Here is a 20,157-nt window from a genome sequence, read left to right on the forward strand (position 1 = left end):
GTTTCGAGAGCGCATAATTTATTACGAGAGCGGTATTCAGTGAGCGTGACGTTGAGATGTTTCTAGTGAGGAGAGGGCGAACTGCTTACCTGCCTCAAATTTGAATCCGAAAGAAAAAATCGCTGATAATGCGCAACGTTCTTCGGCCATTAAGCCATTTCTCTCTTGTTTCGTCCGCTCTCTTCGCTTGTTATTCTCTCTCGCTTCACGCGATCGTGTCGCGCGCGCTTGTTTTGAACCCCGCTTTGCGCAACCGATCAGTCTCTGGTTGACGTTGCTTGCGTGAGGAGGGTTTCGCGCGCCTGTTCGCCTCGGGTCGACCAATCGCGTTCTAGCGCTAGTTCGTGTTTCGTTCTGAGAGTGAGGGGAAATTGGATCCGTTTTAGGAGGAAGAGGATTTTGCTCCCGTTTCGCGCGTTTTGGATTATGATTTTTGAGAGGGGGGGAAAACAGTGAAGGATTTTGACAAGTGGTTGGTGCGTTTGTTTACGTGTTTTGTTTGTGGATTTGTGACGGTTTTTTGGTGAGGGGGTGAATAACAAACGGAGTGTATCGTGAATTATACGGGCCGCTGAGAGTTGATGTGAATTAATAAAAGCGGCAAAGTGAAGTGATCAAAGTGATTGTAGCTAATGATTCCAATGATTCAATCAACCAGTGCATAATATCTCAATATTGAACAAGTGGCGACTGAGCCGGAAGAAACTGGATTAAGAGCCCTGGCTGACAAAATTGCGCCGATTCTGCTGCCTGCACGTCAAAATGCGACTGTCCCTGCGGAGGACGGGCAGCACGAAGCAGCTTCTATGAGGTGCCTTAGGAAGAAGATGAGCCAGGTCTTCTCGCTGACCCACCGGTACAAGCGGACTCTGCAAGCAATGGCGGCCGGCACCTTCCTGATCTACATGACGCTGGTCCTGTACCAGAACGTCTACGGCTACAACGGGGGCAATACTGTGCAGGTACGGTCTTCATGGTGTATCTACGGCGGTTACTGTCCAGTATCTTGGATTTTCGACATCTCTCATAAAACCTCTGCAAAATTTCGAAACAACGCCAAAAACGATTTAATTTGGCCGAGAATTTCAGCCATTTCTCGACCACTTGCCGTGGGTTAAGTGTCAGGCAAAAATTTGAAAATTTTTGCTCTCCTTCCACGCTTATCGTGCATCCTGCCATGTTCCGCGAACCGCTCCAACTAACAATCCGGAATCACGCAACGTTCTGGCAGTTCGTCCGTTCCTCACTACCCAAGTGTCCTCAACTGTGGCGGCTCCCTCCACCAAGAAGCAAAAACAAGCACCGCCGACGGTGTTGTTTTTTCGCTTTTTGTTTTTAGTAAAGATTCTCTCGCGGACCTCGGAATATATTAATACCATTTTGGCCCCGGCAGCTAGCGAGGTTTCAGTCTGGATGACGACGATCTCTTGTGGTTTTGGGCCCACGAGATTGGACCGCGATCGGGACCGAAGAGGATCAATGCACTTGATCTGTGCCCGTAAGCGGTGACGATCGGACACAATGCCCAGACCAGAGCGGACTCTGGCAGTACCGACAATTGAGTGATTTGGATGTGTGCGGTTTCTGGCCCGGACTCGTCGGGGTCGTCGAGTTGTCCGATGCAAATTTGTGATGGATGACTGGATAATGCCCGGGTCTGACTGGAGTAATTCGCTACGCTGCATGACAGCATTCAGCTGCGCTTGACCAGCGCTCAGATATTGGAGCTTAACTCGATCAATACCTCACAGGAATGAGGCAAGTTGAGGGACTTAGCATTTCATGATCTTCTTGGGGGTCTTCGCTAACCTTAGAAATTGATTTTTATTCTTCCGACACTGTCTTCGGCTGAACTGATTGTTTACATCTGGGGTTCACCAATTCAACAGTAACAATTCAGTAGGGCGTAACATTAGATGTAAACAAATCGGATAATTCTAAACTCACTGATGTAATCATTCCATTTAGTCAACTGGAAGCTGAAAGATTTTTATGCCAAACTTGCAATCTGTCCTTGGAGATGTCCGTCCGTTTGACCGCGTCGGCGGTCCCCATCAAAGTCCGCAACTTTGTCAGAATTCTCCAGCCCAAAACTGATTATTTTTCGCGTCGAAATTATCCTCGCAGCTGGATGTCACTTCACTCGGATTGTTCAGTGGGTAACAAATTGCAAATTGAGTCAATTTTCGATCACGAATTGGAAACGCATTCGTGCTCTTCGCCAAGTTTGTATTTACGAGTTGTGCAACAAAGCTGCCCTCAAGGTGAAATTGGGTACAACAACTGCAACTTTTGCACCAAAACAAGTTTGTCAACACTTGGGTCCTGTTCTCTTCTATACCATCGTTGGGTAAATGGCACGGAAAAGTCCTCCTTATCTTGGCCGCCGAAAAAGGGGAAAGTTTTTGGGCCGGGAGAGATAGTTTATCATAATGGATCGTGTCGTTGTTGTTGACTTGTTTTTCGAGGGTGGTGATGAAAGAGCTGATGAAGTTTTAGGGAGCAACAAAATGAAAAATTGCTTCAAGCGGACTTCTTAAAAGTTTGGCAAGTTGGGAACTTAATACAGTAGTTGTTCGGTAACTGGGCGTTGTTTAACTGGGCTGCTTTTTAACTGGGCGCTCGATAACTGGGCCGTAGCCCAGTTAAAAACTGACAAACGTCAAAACCAAAACAAACCGAAATCACCGAGGGGTTAATGGATGCAAAAATCATGCTCAACAAATAAAAAAAAAACTTTTTTCAAACTTTTATGTAATTTCAAGTCACAAGAGAAATATTAAATGTAATCATTGTAATTGAATTTGAGTAACTTTTATTTTTATATTTCATCAAAAAAAAATATTATGCATCGGTAGTCCCCTCGTTATTTTTCGTTCAGCCCAGTTAGCGAACAGCATTCGGTGACTGGGCTACGTTCTCAGCCCAGTTACCGAACAAATGCTGTAGTATTCAAAAGTTTCATGCTTTGATTTTTTGATGAAAATTGAGACGAAGTGCTTTATTTGTAATAATTTTAACTTTTTTTGAGGCATACAATCCCTTACAAAATATAAAATTAATTACTAATCCCGGAATGGATTCCTGTTTAATGAAACCTGGGTAAAAACAATGCTGGAATGAGCTATTATAAATTAGCGTGTCTGAATGCCATTTCTGTTTTGGCGTGAGAGAAAAATTAATTTGCTTCTCTCTCTCTTTCTCTCTCTCTCTCTCTCTCTCTCTCTCTCTCTCTCTCTCTCTCTCTCTCTCAAACTTTTCTATTCTCCCAGCAAACGTCAAAACAGTACAAGCTTTTTGCCAAATCTCTTCGAAGTACTGGTAAAAATCAGGCAGTAATTTTTGGTTTGACGTTTGCTATTGGAGTCGAAAAATGCATCAAATCACTTCGTGTAATAAGTTTGTAAACAAAAAGCACAACACTTTCTAGCATTTAAAATATGCACTGTTTGTTTACAAATCCGTGACGTTTGATTTTCTGCAGCAACATTTGAAATAGGCGTAAAAGCATTTTGACAGCTGGCTCTATTTTGAAAATTCCGAATTACCAAGTACCGTTATCAAGGGTGGCACTGGATCTTCAGCATTTCAGAATTTTTGTGTGACCCAATCTCATCTCTGTTGACGGTAACTATTAAAGGAAACTGGCTATGTTGAAAAAATGCTGGGGAGCACTTTGTGAAAATGTAACCAATAGTCACATTTGCAAAATTGTTCCACCTGTTAAAATGCTTATGCGCCCTTTTCAAATATTGCTCTCATTCTTTTGAATTTTGCTCGATTTTCGTGTAACAGTAGTGTTTGTTTGAGCGGGATGCACTCTATGTTTTTTATTATCGCAAATCTTGAACTGCATATTTCTTCAATATTTTCACTATTTGGTTCAAAAGCTCAATTGTTTTTACATGCATGTTAAACCCACTTGTTCCATTCTCTCGCGCAGAGTTGTCAATATTTCCCTGAAAACAAACACTCAAGGAGAGTGTTCGCTCCGGTAGCACTCTGTTTCTCCAACACTCAACATCAAAACCCCCGCGAAGAACAAGAGAGCAAATCAGTAAAGAACCTTCTCGGCGCTTTCTTCTTTCTTTGTCGACGACCTTTCCAAACAAATATTGTTTTTTTTTTTTCATTTGGGATTTGTTTTACCTCTCTCAAAACCACACCATCAGTTTTAATTTGGAGCGTAAACAAGATGCTTTTTTGAAGGTTTTTACCTTCCAACAAGATGTTGATTGACCTCTTGCGCGTAAATCACGGAGTTTGGAGGAAATCGCTAGGGCACGAGCTATCCCGGGGAAGCTGGCACAGTGAAAATCATGTAAAATCATCTTCGTCAAAAGAGTTTCACTGAGCAATCACTGAGAGAAAACTTCGTTAGAGAGTGAAGACATTTCATTCTCTCTAATACGATCACATGTAAAACGTCAAATGTAGCAAAATATGCTGCCATTTTTCGTAGACAATCAATGTTGGTTTAAACGTTACAAATATTCAATGGAGATTCATGTAAAACCACAGCAGAATCATGTAAAATTACTAATGTTCCCATGAATTACAAATCCTTATTTTGCGTCCAAACTTGAAATTTTCACTGTGCAACCTTCAACATCAAACCACATATCTCACTCTGTAAAACTACGGGTAATGGATCTAATTACGACAGGGAGCCTCCAATTGCCTCGCTCTCTCTCTAGGAGCCATCCCTGCTCGAGGCATTTGGCGTGTGCGAGCAGGCAAGCGATATGGCCCCGAAAATCAGCTGAAGTGAGAAAAATGATGCATTTAATGGTTCAATCGGGCGCAAAAAAAAAGTGAAATAAAAAGAAAAGAACTTGGCAGAATGTGTTGCGCTCATGGGGATTTTTTCATGATTTTTTTTTTTTTTTTTGCTCAGTTCCCCAAAAGTTCAAACAAATGGTTCAATTTTTCATTCATCTGTTTGCTCTTGCTCTCGTCCCTCTCTCTATCTCATTGAGCGTTTGTTTGGTTCGAATCTTTTTTTTTTATTCGCTAGTTTTTTCTCCCCACTTTTGCTGGTCCAGAGTGCCAACGCCGGGTCAAAAAATGTTCTGAACCTGTTGCGCTTCTGATGCTGCTGCTGGGTTCTTCAAAAGTGGGCTTGATTGGAAAATTAGCGGAAGCTTTTAGGAGAACCATTTTGGACAGAAATACATACTCTCCAGGGGCCAGAGTAGTTCACTAAACGAGGTGGTTTGATGGGAGAATCAGAGGAGGGGTGCGATTGGCTAATTGGGGCTTTTGAGGTTTTGTTTTCTGAAAGAGATGTCGTTGGACTGGAAATGAAGGATCTCGTTGAGGAGCGAGCGTGTGCTCGAAAGAAGCCTCAAGAATTCAAATTACGCTTCTTATTGCAAAAAATGGTATCAATTCAAATAACAATCTTTAAACAACAAGGTATATTGCGATAATTTTCGACATTATTTATGCGTATTTTCTCAGAAATGTGTAGCCAACCTAAGGATATTGATATAGGTGCATATAAATACTTTCAACATTTCAGTTCTTTCAGGAAAATGATGAATGGGTGATTGAAAAAAAAATGTCACATGTGCGACAAAAAAACGGGAATTCTTAAATTCCAGGAATTCTGTTGTCTTTTAAAATTGAATTTTAATTTTATTTCAAATGTTTGCTTTGCAAGTGCTTTAAACTGTGTTTTGACATTGTTCTGATAAAAAATCACAATTTTTATGCCTTTTTCTAGCAACAGAACGCTAGTTTCCGTTGCTAAAATGTTTTTGCGCCCTCTAAAAAATTTGATCCAGATCTGTCTGTAATTCCAATGAGAGGTTCTAACCCATACCTCAGAATTGCTTGCTCAAGAAATCCATTCCCAATAATGCCAATAATCACATTTTTTTTTTCTCAAAATCTCATTCTCCAGAAACAGTTACTCTCCAGAAATATCTTTATTGTTGTTGTTTCACTTCAAAGCAACTGGCTGGTACAATTTGAAGTTTTTCGAAGTAAATAGAGGGGGGAGGGGAATTTCAAGGTTAATTTATCACAAAATGTTTTACTGCAATATTCATATTCATATTCATGCTACTAAAAAATAGTTTCATAATAGTAATGAATTAATGGACTAATTTTTATCTTTACATCTAAAATCATATTTCCGATCTGTGATCCTAAAATTAAATTTGTAAAAAGTCTTAAAGCGCCCTGTAATATCAAAAATACAAAAATAAACGATATGTATATTCTCGGGTGAGTTTTCAAAAAGCCGTAAGAGCCACCGTGACCTCTGACACTAATTTTCGTTTTTCTCCAAAATCAAACAAAAATTTATTTATTTTTAGTTTGGGGCACTTGAAGGACGTGTAGATGAACAATCTCAATCATTTTTGATATTGGTTTTTCGTAAGTAGGTCGAATACCGATGCAAACAGGACTTTGTTTACCATTGGTTCTTACGGCTTTTTGAATACTAATTCGAGATATTAAATAGTCAACAATTGATTGTACACTCAAATCCTACAATCTATCAACTTTTCCTAATAAATCTTTTTCTACTGTGAATATATATTTATGAGAAATATGAAAATCATAAAGATTACCCCACACAGCATAAAAAATATGTGTAAAATCGCATACAAAAGCATGCACATCACCTTTGTGCGCAAAAGCATGTAATATTGTATGAGAACGTGTACACAGAACGCATGTAAAGAAAAAAACTAACCTAATCCACCTATGTGATTGATGCCTTCCTCACTTTATACCAACAATGGGTAATATTGGTTTGGACACATATTTCAGCTATGTTTTTAGGTCCAGAAAAATAAGTACACAGATGTAACTTAAGTTGTCAGACAGGGTTGCCAGATTTTCAATTATGTGGACTCGTTGGAAAGGTCTCTTGATTACCTAACCAACGATGGGTTGGATGATGGTTCCGGACATCGTTTACATACATTTAAGTGAGATCCGGCTTCAAAAAAGTACATAAATATCACTTAAGTGGTCATAACTCGAGACAGGGTTGCCAGATCTTCGATGTTGTGGACTCGTTGGAAAGGTATCTTGATTACCTAACCAACGATGGGTCTGATGATGGTTCCGGACATCGTTTACATGCATTTAAGTGAGATCCGGCTTCAAAATAGTACATAAATATCACTTAAGTGGTCATAACTCGAGACAGGGCTGCCAGATCTTCGATGTTGTGGACTCGTTGGAAAGGTATCTTGATTACTTAACCAACGATGGGTCTGATGATGGATCCGGACATCGTTTACATACATTTAAGTGAGATCCGGCTTCAAAAAAGTACATAAATATCACTTAAGTGGTCATAACTCGAGACAGGGTTGCCAGATCTTCGATGTTGTGGACTCGTTGGAAAGGTATCTTGATTACCTAACCAACGATGGGTCTGATGATGGTTCCGGACATCGTTTACATACATTTAAGTGAGATCCGGCTTCAAAAAAGTACATAAATATCACTTAAGTGGTCATAACTCGAGACAGGGTTGCCAGGTCTTCGATGTTGTGGACTCGTTGGAAAGGTATCTTGATTACCTAACCAACGATGGGTCGGATGATGGTTCCGGACATCGTTTACATACATTTAAGTGAGATCCGGCTTCAAAAAAGTACATAAATATCACTTAAGTGGTCATAACTCGAGACAGGGTTGCCAGATCTTCGATGTTGTGGACTCGCTGAAAAGGTCTCTTGATTACCTAACCAACGATGGGTTGGATGATGGATCCGGACATCGTTTACATGCATATAATTGAGATCCGGATATATGTGAAAACACATTTTTATACATAACTTTTGAACTACTTATCGAAACTTCAAACAATTCAATAGCGATGTATGGGACCCTAAACCAAGTCGAATGCAACTGGTTCGATCAAAATCGGTTCAGCCAGTGCTGAGAAAACTTGGCAAGATTTTTTAACACATACATACATACACACACACACACATACACACACACACACACAGACATTTGTTCAGTTTTCGATTCTGAGTCGATATGTATATATGAAGGTGGGTCTTCGAGCTTTTAATAAAAAGTACATTTTTAGAGCAGGATTATAGCCTTACCTCAGTGAGGAAGGCAAAAATCAGGTCTCTTCACCCCAAAAACCACATCATTCCGGCGAGAGTCATATTTTGATTACCAAGTCCGCGCCCCAACCCACTCGGCTATCTCGCCACTGTGAAAAAATCAATATCAATCTAACAGTAGTACATGTACATGCTTTTTGTGTACACGTTTTCTATACAATATTACATGCTTTTGCTTACAAGGGTGATGTGCATGCTTTTACATGCGATTTTACCATCGGATGTTTGTGTAGTTATTACTAGAATTGTAGACTTGAGTATTTAAAGATATCAAACACATTTTTTGTGAGTGTTATGAAGTTCCTTGAGATTCTTCCTCCTTTTTGAAGAATTTTTTAATTTTTGAAGTTTTGAGTTTTAAAAAGTAGGGCAGATTTTTACTAGAAAAATGATATTCATAGAGAATTTCGTGAAAAATCACCAGCTTTTTAATCAGATTTTTGCTTCGGTAAAACAATAACCAGACAAGTCTAGGGAATTGTTTATTCTTGGAAATTAAATGCTGGAGGTTGAGCCATTCTGGCTAATGGATTTCTGGGAAATGGAAGTAAAAAGAACCTCAATGGACGAATGAATTTGAACTGAGGTTTCATGCTTATTTAACTTTTTTTGCGTCAGCTAAAAACAAATGTGTGCCCGTCAAAAACAAACTGTGACTAATTACTACACTACTACTGGTTCCATAGTTTGTTCCAGTTTAACAAGTTCATTATGCTGAGCAAACTGGGTCATACAGACGAGCTTCAACATTTCAAAGTTGTATCATAAAGCATAAACTCAAACTTTTGATCTATATAGATAAAATCATGATTTTTATAAATTCAAATATATTTCGAAAAAAGCATCATGTTTATTTCTAGTTCCAAAAGACTCAAGATCAACTACCTTCTGTACCAGCTGCAGGCCCTAGTTTGTACAACAACTGTTAAATAGTCAAGAAAGCGCTCGCAAAAGTGACTTCTACAAACTATAACCCAGCACAGTCCTTCCCCCTGCTGGTGTCTGCTTCTCGCCGTACCCAACAACCCAATTTAATTACCTTCAGCTTGCAACGAAAAACTTTCCATTTCCAGACACGCCGTTGTCCTTTTCCCGGTTCTGTCAAAAAAAAACAAGCTCCTCTCTTTCCAGGCTGGTGCTGGTCCTTTAACTGCTCGACGAGTAATTAACTTCGTTTTGCACAGAACGTGGCACGTTTCTTTTCTTGGTCTGAGTCAATTTTGGAAGATTTTTTTTGCAGTTTCGCAAACTTTAGCGATAAATATTGCATTGCTACGCCGTGCAGCTCAATAACGAGCTTTCAATATCTGGATTGGGATGATCTGTACACTCAAATGAGACTCAAAATTTCGTTCATTACAATACAGTCATGTTCCTGCTCGAACATCAGATGCTAGATGCGCTCACAACGTTGACACTGTCAGTCGAACTACCTGACTAACCGCAATCGCAACGTCACTCTCGTTTGGGTGTAGTTCAAACAGCCATATTCCCGGCTTCTACCAGCGTGATCGAAAGTGACTTCCCGAATGGCGGCTGATGATGGTCATCATTCCCAGCATCTCAATTGATTGCAATTTTGGTCACCTTTCGGTTCGGTGGCGTGCCGGTCGCCTTCCCTAACCCCAAAACCGCCACATCGTCCAATCAGCCGTAGCCGTAATAATGTTCCGATGAGAAAATCGTGCAGACAGGGCACAAGAGGTAGCTGCCGCGTTGAAGAAAGCCAACCAGCCAACAACCTGGATCCGAGGTGGACAGGTGGTATACAGTCAGGTATCGCCGAAGAAGAGTTTGGTTCGTCGCTTCTCTCTCGGATGGGGAGCATATTTATGCGAACCAGTATCATCACCGACATCGACCTTCCCGCGCGCCCGGCTTCTTCCCCTCTTTCTGACGCAGCTGACAGGTTTTGGTCCGACGGGGTTGATGTTGTTCAGAGAGAGGTTGCATGATGAGCGTCCGGAGAGCTTAATCAATTCGGAACGGGGAAGATAAACGAAGTCTGCCTGCTTGGGAACGACGTCCGAGCGCGCGTTGTTTGCGAAAGTTATTTTGGATGTTTTGTTTGCGATATGTCCGGACTAACCGCTGACTTTGTACGAGATTCTCGTGAGGGGAAGGTTGGCACAATTTGGCTTTGGCTTCATTCTGATTTGGCAAGATTATTCTTTCCAGCGGGCTGTAAGCTTATGCTTTCAATCCTTCCAACCTTACCAAGTTGAATACCTTGGTCAACACTCTCTACCGAACGTCAGGAAGATCCACTGGTACACACTGGTCAGAAATCCGCGCGGATTGACGGTTGCTGTAATAAATTGAAAAACAGACCGAAGGTCGGGTCACGGGCGTGCGAAACCGTTCGGTTGAGAAACGGTACGGTACCCCGTCGACCTTCGACTTCTGGAACAACTGCTGCAACGCCCAACAAGTGGTCCAGTTTTATTTTTCGGTGGATGCACTCGAGGTGCATCAATGGCCGGCCGGCAGCTGCCTTCGAAGGTTGAGAGATTGAGCAAGAGTTGGAGAGATCTGGAATTCTGGGGTTGAGAAAGAAGCTTGGAAAACAGCTGACAGGTGTAGATCAAAGGACTGCTGGGGAGTTGTGCAAGAAGAGTTGGGGTTTAGTTTGTACGAATTTCTTCAATGTCACGGGATTCTGGATGATTTAAAATGATATCTTGAAGATGTACCTCATACGAATATGTCCTGAATTAAACGTACAGCTTTGGTATAGCTTCAGTAATTAATTTTCACGGAGTAAACAGGTCACGCGCGTCCCTCATACAGTGCCAATGCCAAAGCAAGCCCCTCGTTTTATGCGTCTTTCTTGGGAGCGTTCTTTTATTACGTAACGCAGGATTTTCAGACCCCCTCGCGCTCCTGTCACAAAATTTTCATAAACATTAAAAAAATGTAGGGGAGTGTGGGGTAATTTGGACACCCTAAGGAAATTGCTCTGTCACGGGCTGTATGGATATTTTAAAGGAATGTGGATGACACCAGAGGATAATAGAGACCATATTTGATAGAAAAATGTCATTAATTTCGATAAATTTTGATGAAAACCCCATTTTTATCGCAAAAATTAAAAGGTGTCCAAATTACCCCCACATTTTTGTGTAGGGGTAATATGAACACCCCTATGGGGTAATTTGGACATGCCTTGTGGGGTAATTTGGACATGTCTTGTGGGGTAATATGGACATACCTTGTGGGGTAATATGAACACCTTTTGAGGGGTAATTTGGACACATGTTGAATAATAAGTTTAACATTTGATTTTTTGAGCATGTTTTTTATCCTTCAACCTGGTTTTGTAATTGCTTTATATTTTGAAGTGTTGTTTTGCTCACAATATTTCATCAAAGGTTTAAATAATGATTTTGTGATAGAACTATAATTCAATAGGAAGATAACAAATAGTTCAGTGTAGTATACATAATTTAATCATCAATACTGAAATGATTTAAACATTGATTCTGGATTAGGCACAAGTATAGTTTTTAGTGATTAAGGTATCGTTTATGTTTATATAAATCAATCTTTATATAGAATTTATTAGCCTGAAAATATCATTTTTTTTTTAAATTTTACATTCTGTAGCCCTTCAAATTTAAATATTATTTTAAACCAGCATAGAAATTAGAAATGTCAAAGGAATTAATTAAAAGCATTCAACATTTGAGTCTTGTTGAACGCCAAATGTATAGTTATCAGATTTTCATCAATTCGAATATTGGAATAAATTTATCTAAATTAAAAAAAATAGGGGTTTTGTGAAAGTTCTCATTGCTCACATTTCTTTTTGATTGTTTTGACATATTAAATCCCTCTAAATTTGTCTAAATCGCTTTAAAAACTCATCCAACCATGAAAGTTACTTTTTTGTTGCCTGACAGGTAGACTTACAGGTATGTCCAAATTACCCCACAAGCCATGTCCAAATTACCCCCATAGCATATTCTTTCATAAATTGCAATTTTTTATGATAAAAATGGATAAAATGCACAATTTTTATACGTACATATCTCAGGCATCGTCCAAGCAACCCCCATAAACATAAAATGTCCACTTGTTGGCCATATAACCCCTGCAAAACCTTATTTCCTAACCTTCAAATATTAGAATTTAAGGCAGTGCCAACCGGCCTTTGGAAACTTTTACATATTACACCAAAACTACTAAACCTATTCCAACTTTTTTGGTTTGTCCATGCTCCTAGGCCATTACTAGTACTAGCCTTATCACTTAAATTGCCGTTTTCACTTTATATCCGAAGAAAACGTGATTTTCAAAGGGGTGTCCAAATTACCCCCCCCTGTCCATATTACCCCAAACTCCCCTATGCACTGTAACTGAAAACCGCACTTTGTTGAGTTCGTTTTCGCACTTTTTCATACGATTTTTTCAGTTCGACTGCGATTACACTTTTTACACAAAAAAGTGTAATCGCAGTTGAACTGAAAAAATCGTATGAAAAAGTGCGAAAACGAACTCAACTTCCCACCCTCTCCCCTTACATAACGTTACGTAATAAAAGAACGCTGCTTTTGTTATTGTTTTGAAAGCTGCCCGTGCTGTCGCTTGGCAATCGATCAGAAGATTCAGCAGGAGGACGGATGCAGCTGTCATGTCAGCTCCGAAAAGACACCGAATATTAGATTAATTGTTAAATTGTGAAATATTATTGTTATTAGTAAGGAATTAAGTATCGAGTAGAAAAGAGGTGTTTACTTTGACCACTCCGCTCACAGAACCGGTGAAGGACTCTCTATTGAAATGATCAGAATGTCTGCCATCGTTCAGTCGACATGATCCAACAGATCTCAGCACAACTCAATTGGAAACAAGTTTTGAAAACTGACATTATTGAAGTTCTGTAGTCTGACAAGGGGCAACTTCTTTGTGTTAATGCTTTTTAACCATATTGATACAACTGCAACTTTAAGTCTTTGACCCAATGCCAATGCAGATGAAGATTGACGTGCACTTCCTTCCATCTCACAAATCGGCTTATTTCACCCCAACTGCGTGACTCAATTACAAACCCAGTAACGATGATGATGATGGATTGTCTCTTGATCTCTCCAGCTGCAGCACCGTAACGGCATAAAAAGCCTTCCCCCCATAAAAACATTACCGAATGATCTTCGGCCATAAACAATCGCGCGCACTAAAACGTAACGTAACTCTAGTAGCGCACACGGTCTCCCAAAAGCTCCAGCTGCAGAGAGTCAGGCTGCTGCCAACAAGTGTTTCAAAAACGGCAATTGCTACCGATTCACGGGCTTCCTCACCCTGGGAACCCGTCGGATATCAGCTTACCAAATCTTGGCACGGCACAGCGAGTGGCGCAGCCACTTGAGGTTCGGACGACGACGACGATTTGCAAGTTCTTCAAGACACATCAAGCAAATGGGATCCGTTTTAAGGTTTATTTTTTGCCGACTGATTCGGCAGCAATAAATATTGCAGCGCTGAGACAGATAAGGATCCGCTTACGTTTGTGAGGCTTATCAGAGGGGCCCTTTTTGCGCAAATATTTGCCCGGTGAAAACAACCTATAAATCAACAGTTTTCAGGTCAATGTTGACGATTCCCACGGAATCTGATTCCGCGCAGAAATGAATGGGCCTTCTCCCCGAAAACAGTTATCACAGGCCTAATATAACAATCTAATAAACTACAATTATTTGATGACTCCACGCTTCTTCTCCCCGGTGTACCGGCCGGGATTTCAACTGGTATCCCCGAAAAAAAAGTAGTAGAGAAGCACTCCCCATTCAACTAGCGGCTAGTTTCGGGCAAAAATTTATTGTAAAATTATTCAAATATCCACACTTAAATTGTTTATTTATGATAACGAAGTTGCGCGCACGCTCTTCCTCTCTCTCTTTGGGGGTTTTGTTTTAGACTTGAATCCGGGCCCGGCTCTGTTGCTCGAACGGTTGAGAGTGGATGACGACGACCTGTGGACTGTCTGTTGATGGAGTGTCATCCCCCCCCATCTCGGGACTGGAGTGCGCTGAAGTACGTCGCGCTCAATGAAAATAAAAGCACCTGACACTTGAGGGTTGGCGGGTGGAATTTGGGAATGAATTTCAACGAAGAAATAAGTTTCACTACTTTGTATCACTTAGTCCTTCACAAATCGAAATAAATCATCCCGCAGTGCAACATTTCCGCTTCAATATTTGCTACCCCGCAACGATTCGGGTTAACTCCAGACAGCTACCCTTGTCCACTTCCAACTCTTCCGAGCACCAACTCCCTCTCAGATCGTGACAGTCCGTACACCTGCTGCGCGACGTTCTGCGGTTGTTCTTCCTCACGATTCCGGGCTAGGTCCTCCTGAATTCTGGAAGCCCACCACCGGCGGGGGTTTCAATTCCAATATCACGGTTGTTATCGTGTTTGTTCCCGTCTGTCACGGTCGGGGGGCCGAGCTCAATCAATTCCGCGTCCTGTCCTCCCATCCGCAGTGGATTTCGTGTTTTGACAGTTTCATTTCTCTCTCCGTTTTATTTCAGGAACTTTACAACGCTGCACCAGCTGATTCGGCCCCGCAAAGTGTGATGGCCAAGCGGGACAACAGTGGGTACGACAATAGTGTTAGTAACGACAATGTGATCCATAGTGTAAGCGGGAGTGTGGGGGTAGTGCACAACAACAACAACAACGGGGGCATCCGGAAGCCCATTCCGTACCCGACGCGGTTCGACCGGCCCGGCGGTGACTACGGGCAGCTGTCGGTCACGGGCACGCCGAAGCCGCCGACGACCGAGCTGGACGACCTGCTGATCAGCGTGAAAACCACCAAGGGCTACCACGAGACGCGGCTCGAGATGATCGTCAAGACGTGGTACCAGCTGGCGAAGGAACAGGTAGGATGCGTGGCGGCAAATGCCTTTTTCGAATGTTTTTAAGGTTCAATTCTCGCACGCCGAGCGTACACTTTAAAGTTGTTCTTGGACGGAACCCGCATCGGCGCAATTGTTCCGCACCGCGGAGCAGAAAGTTTACAATACCGCAATGGCCTCCTCGTGTGTGTTGCGTGGGGCCCCTTTTTGCGGTGACTCTCGTTGGTTAAAATGTGTTGCTGAATGAATACAAATGGGCAGCGTGGCTGGCCTACAGGTATTCAGTTACAGCTGTGAGGAGGGGTCGCTCGAACTACCGTCGTGCGGTACGAACGAGTGACCACTGCACTCACTGCACAGTTTGACAGATGACAGATTGACAGAAGTACTTACCCTGGAATGGCTCCTTGAAACACTACACTGACTTACCTTGTTGGGATCACTATCACTACACATCAACCACAATCACTAGCACTTCACATCAACCAATCAGTCTATTTCAACCTAGTACCTTGGATTTGAAGTCCGTAATCGAAAGGTCACGTTACCAAAATCACTGCACATCAATAAATAGCGTTCCTTCAACTCAGTATCTCAAATTTGAAGTCCGCAATCGAAACGTCACCTCCTGCCAACCAACTCATCCAGAGTAATTAACCCTGACGGATGTTTCACTTTCTGCCTACCACCAATTAAGCAGCGCAGGAGTCCACAGTCGCACCGCACTTGACCTGTTTCGGTTTCCTCCACTCATTCTGCGCTGCCTTTTCATCCTTGTAAAGAAAGACGACGATGGTGAACAAAACCGTAAATTGCAGGCTCGTGCAACACTTGTACCGGCGGCGTCGCCGCCGTCGCCCTGCATGAACGAGCAAAATCCTCGGATTAACCTCACTTGTGCTGTCCTGTGTGCCGTTTGCTCCTTTTTCCACCTCCTTCAAGGGCATAATTGAAGAAATACCTTCGTTTTGTCGCTTTGCTACCGTTTTTCTTTCCCTCTCCTCGCTAGCGGGGTTCTATTTGTTTTAGAAAAATAGTTTTTTTTTCCACTAGAAAGAAGCACAGAACCTTTCAAGATGACATTTCAATTAACGCCACCGTCTTCATTGGAAGCCTTTGAAGAGCGGCGCTCGGAGAATTGGATCGGATTTCTGGGTTGTTGCAGCAGCAGCGCGAGACATTGTTGCAGCGAAATTGTGCCGCGTCAGCCAAGTGCAATTAATTTGCCGCTCTACTTTGCGCCAAAGGTGACTGCTTCAACGGGGCACCTGATTGCTGCTGCTCACTCATTAAAAGCGCGATTCTGGGTGGCCCTTTCATTGAAAGTTTGTCAAATCGATTGCTCAAATTTGAACGATCTGAGTTGGAAAAAGGCTGTCAGGGTCAAACACTTTGGATGATTTGATTTTTTTAAGAAGTGACGTTTCAATTACGGACTTCAAATTAAAGGTACTAGGTTGAAAGAGTCTGATGTACTGAAGTGTAGTGATAAGTTGTAAGGTAAGTTTTGCGAAGAACGTTTCTATTACGGACTTCAATTGTAACGTAGTGATTCCGAAAAGGTAGGTAAAAGGAGACTCTAGGAGCTAATCCAGGGTAAGTACTTCTGTCAATCTGTCAACATGTCAATCAGTCAAACATTGTAGTGAGTTGCAGTGGTCACTTGTGCAAGCCGCTAGTCGGTATTTCAAGTGACCTCTCCTCACAGCTGTTCGTTTGTAGTCTATTCAGCGTGTTTCGGTAGTCAGGGTTTTATCAGCTAGATTATAATAATTATTCGTCAATTTTTAACGATGAATTTGTGCAAATTTGAACGCTGCAAGAACCTGCCCAAATCTCCGCTGATTCGTTCCACTCGGAACCCTATCGCTCTATCGTGGACTAAACCTTAAAATCTGCACACAAAAGCGCGCAACCGGGTTTCCCGCCAACTCATTAGTGTCCGGTATTGATATTCAAATTCCGCAAGCCCGCCAGAAAGGAAAGCTTATCCATCGCGCTACCACTTCCTACTTAATTAAATAACAAATGAGCTTTTCGACTCGAAGCTGCCGAGAGCGGCCGATCTAATCCCTTCCTCCATCGTTTCGATTCGCGATAAGATTAGGCGACGATGGCCGGAGTAATTAATAGATTCCGCGATTCGTGACGCCACATTAAAGCAGCTTTTGGGGGCAGTCGTGAGAGAAGGTTGCTGAAACGCTTCCAATTTGTTTTAACGGGATTAGAACCATCAGGTACGAATTTAATCAATTTTGAGCGGCGGGAATAAGCTGGGTTATGATTGGTCCACCAAAGATACAGTCCTAGCTGTGAGATGTGTGGTGGGAGAATTTTGGTCTAACGACCACCAGAAGCCCACCGAAATTACCGCGCGCGTTCAGCCAATTAAAGCTGGCCAGTTCTATGATCGCACCGGGTAGATCTCCGCCCAGCGTAGTCCCGGAGAGTTGGCACGCCGTGCTCTATCATTAACTGGAGTGATGATTCAATTTCTGCAGCAAGGGGGTTCCGTTTGGTTATTTCGATCATCTTGAGAATCGCTGCTCAAGTGGGTCCCGCAGCAATGAGACTTATTATTTTTGACAGAGCCCGAGCGGAGATTCCTGTGCTCGGCAATCTATAATTTGGCTCATTACCCCCGCCAACAACCTGTCTTCGTGGGGTTGAAGCAGAAAAGGAAGACGAAGAATCGGAGCAACCAAGGAGGATCTGAGCTGCACTCAAACAAGGAGTGTCGATTCTCCTTTTGAAAAGTATCCAGGTTTTTAAGCGAAGATGGCGTTCGAATGGTGAACGCCCGAAATGTCAAAATCGCGCAGTAGCGCCAACATAAGAAAATAAATGTGGCTGTAATGCCATGGCACACTTGTTCCGTAATGTTGGTACCACTGCGTGATTTTGACATTTCGGGCGTTCACCATTCGAACGCCATCTTCGCTTAAAAACTTCGATAAGGTTGCTCTTCAAAAATAAACTTTGTCGAGAAATGATCCATGGCTTCTCTCCTCAGGGTGCGACAAAGAGGGCGTTACAGGAGCGCCGAAAAGCAATTAATCCGCAGTGCTGCCAGCTACCGCAGCTGCTCCACGGGATGAAAGTGAAGTTTTCGGGGTCAACAAAAACCCAGAAAACTCTTCATAATTGCAGGTTTTCGTCAGCGCAACGGACTTCACTTTCCGTCCAGATATTGGTACTGCTGACGGTGAAGCTAACAAGTTGCGCGATGAAAAACAGTTTAAAGTGGACCCCCGCAGGGAAACATCGATGAACATGGACACCTCAGCACCGCCGCACTGAAGCCAGTGGACAATGCGCCTTTTTTGTTTAATTTAATTACGGCGTGGAGGGTCCAATTTGCAAATATTTTGCCTCGTCTGTTGGAAAATTCCGCCAAAATCGGTGAAATTTGATCAACCATTATCGACGCGGACAAGGTTGGCCCAAACTCTAACGTCAGCCAAATTTACACGCAGCAAAAATTATGCAAAAAAAATACCGGCACTTGATGCTTCAGGGTTGCACATTTTGATTGCATGGTGGCGTAAAAGTTGCCCAAATTCCGCAGAATGACAAGGTAGCACGGGGTTTCACTTTTTTGTTGTGTACGTTCTTGACGCGGAAACTTTTGCTTTTTAGTGGGTACTGACAACACGTGGCAAGAAATTATCTTGTAACATTAAACGATAACATGAAACACCTGACATTTTATGTAAATTTCAGTTGGAACATGATGGAAGAATCTCATTATTTGTAAAGGTCTAAACAACAGACGTTTCGATCCTGAATTTGGTCCTTTCTAAAGGTTATTGATTTCACTGTCACTGTCCAACAAGAACAAAAGTCCTCAACCAACTTTTCGACCCTGAATTTGGGCCATCCTCAGGGTTGCAGATCGAACAATAACAATCATCGACTGATGTTTCGGTTTAAGACCTTTTTCAGGGTTGAAGACTTACTATCGCTTCCCGCTGAGAATTTTGTCTGAAGCCTGAATTGAGTCTAGGCTCGAGCCAAAATTCTCAGTGGGTTCGCTTGCAGACGACGATTTTAGCGAATTGCAGACTGGATTTCGCCATGTACACATGCTGATTTTCCCAAACAAGTTCTGAACCAGATTTTCGACATCATGACAGCCGTCTATTGTCAGCCGCTCCCATCTCCACCGCCCACCAGGGACAATAGAAATGATTTGGAAGACGGGAAATGTTGATGCTCCTCTTTTTTAAGGGGACAAGGGAAAATCTACACGGTGTCCCAAAGATTTCAATGTACTATCCAATAAAAACAAACAAACAAAAACACACAGCATTTCAACTGCTACCATTTTTTTCGTGCTGACGTTTCGATCTCTGTTTTGGATCTTCATAGTTGCAAGAGGACTTCTTTCTTTGGTTTTCAAGCGTTCCCCTTACTTTGGTACCTTCACTATTCTAAACATTTCCTCACTAATTGAGCAATCTACTCCTCCCATGTCACCATTCATCGTCCAAAAACATCCAATTACTGCCAAACGGAAAATATTTACTGATTTCTCCCCTCGTAACGTTCACACAACTTTCCAAAACAAACAGCACTTAATTACCATTCCTGCGGAACATTCAATAAACAAAAACTCACACGCTGTCAACACGATTACACGCCGCATTACATCTGGTTGAGATTTTCGACTTTTCCCCTCGAAAAGTAACAAAAACCCGTAGATATTCTCCTAACCTTCGGCTGATGGATCTAATTCGATCCTCTGACTGTTTGTTGATCCTTCCTCACTGCACGTGGTGACACAAATCCTCACACCCTGCCCCGAGGGGTGTCCTTCCCGGGTCTGTCGGGTTTGTTGTGGTTTCTCGTAATGCCTCTTCCAACGGTGATCCCTCGAGCTCATCTTGAGGAGCCTCTATTCGTTCAAGGAGGCGAAACTACCTGAAACTCTTCTAGACCCAAGATCGTTACGCCTCCCTTAAGTCGCTCCCTGCAGTCCTGCTGATCTTGCCATCAGCAGCGATCCGTAAACCGTAACCGATTGAGTTATGAGTTTCTGATCTTTCGCTATGCGCTCGCGCTGAATAGCACTGCATAGAGCTTGCTCTCTCCACACCGGCGGAGATCCACGCCGGAGATCAATAAATCAAATCGGCTGCGGTCTCTGTTGAAATATATGAGAGTCATTATCGATTTTAGAT

General features: G+C 42.4%; 1 protein-coding gene across 1 annotated transcript in view; it reads left to right on the forward strand.

Annotated features, from left to right (window-relative positions):
* The first annotated feature begins 272 nt into the window (after positions 1-272).
* Positions 273-20,157, forward strand: part of LOC6043377 (fringe glycosyltransferase) — a 153,259-nt gene continuing 133,374 nt past the window's right edge. The window contains exons 1-2 of the mRNA XM_038260589.1: positions 273-962; positions 14,645-14,998. Coding sequence (XP_038116517.1) covers positions 807-962; positions 14,645-14,998 — 510 coding nt within the window. The 5' untranslated portion in view covers positions 273-806. The remainder of the gene's footprint in view (positions 963-14,644; positions 14,999-20,157) is intronic.

The sequence above is a fragment of the Culex quinquefasciatus genome, chromosome 3 (assembly GCF_015732765.1).
Source record: "Culex quinquefasciatus strain JHB chromosome 3, VPISU_Cqui_1.0_pri_paternal, whole genome shotgun sequence".
Classification (NCBI taxonomy): Eukaryota; Metazoa; Arthropoda; class Insecta; order Diptera; family Culicidae; genus Culex; species Culex quinquefasciatus.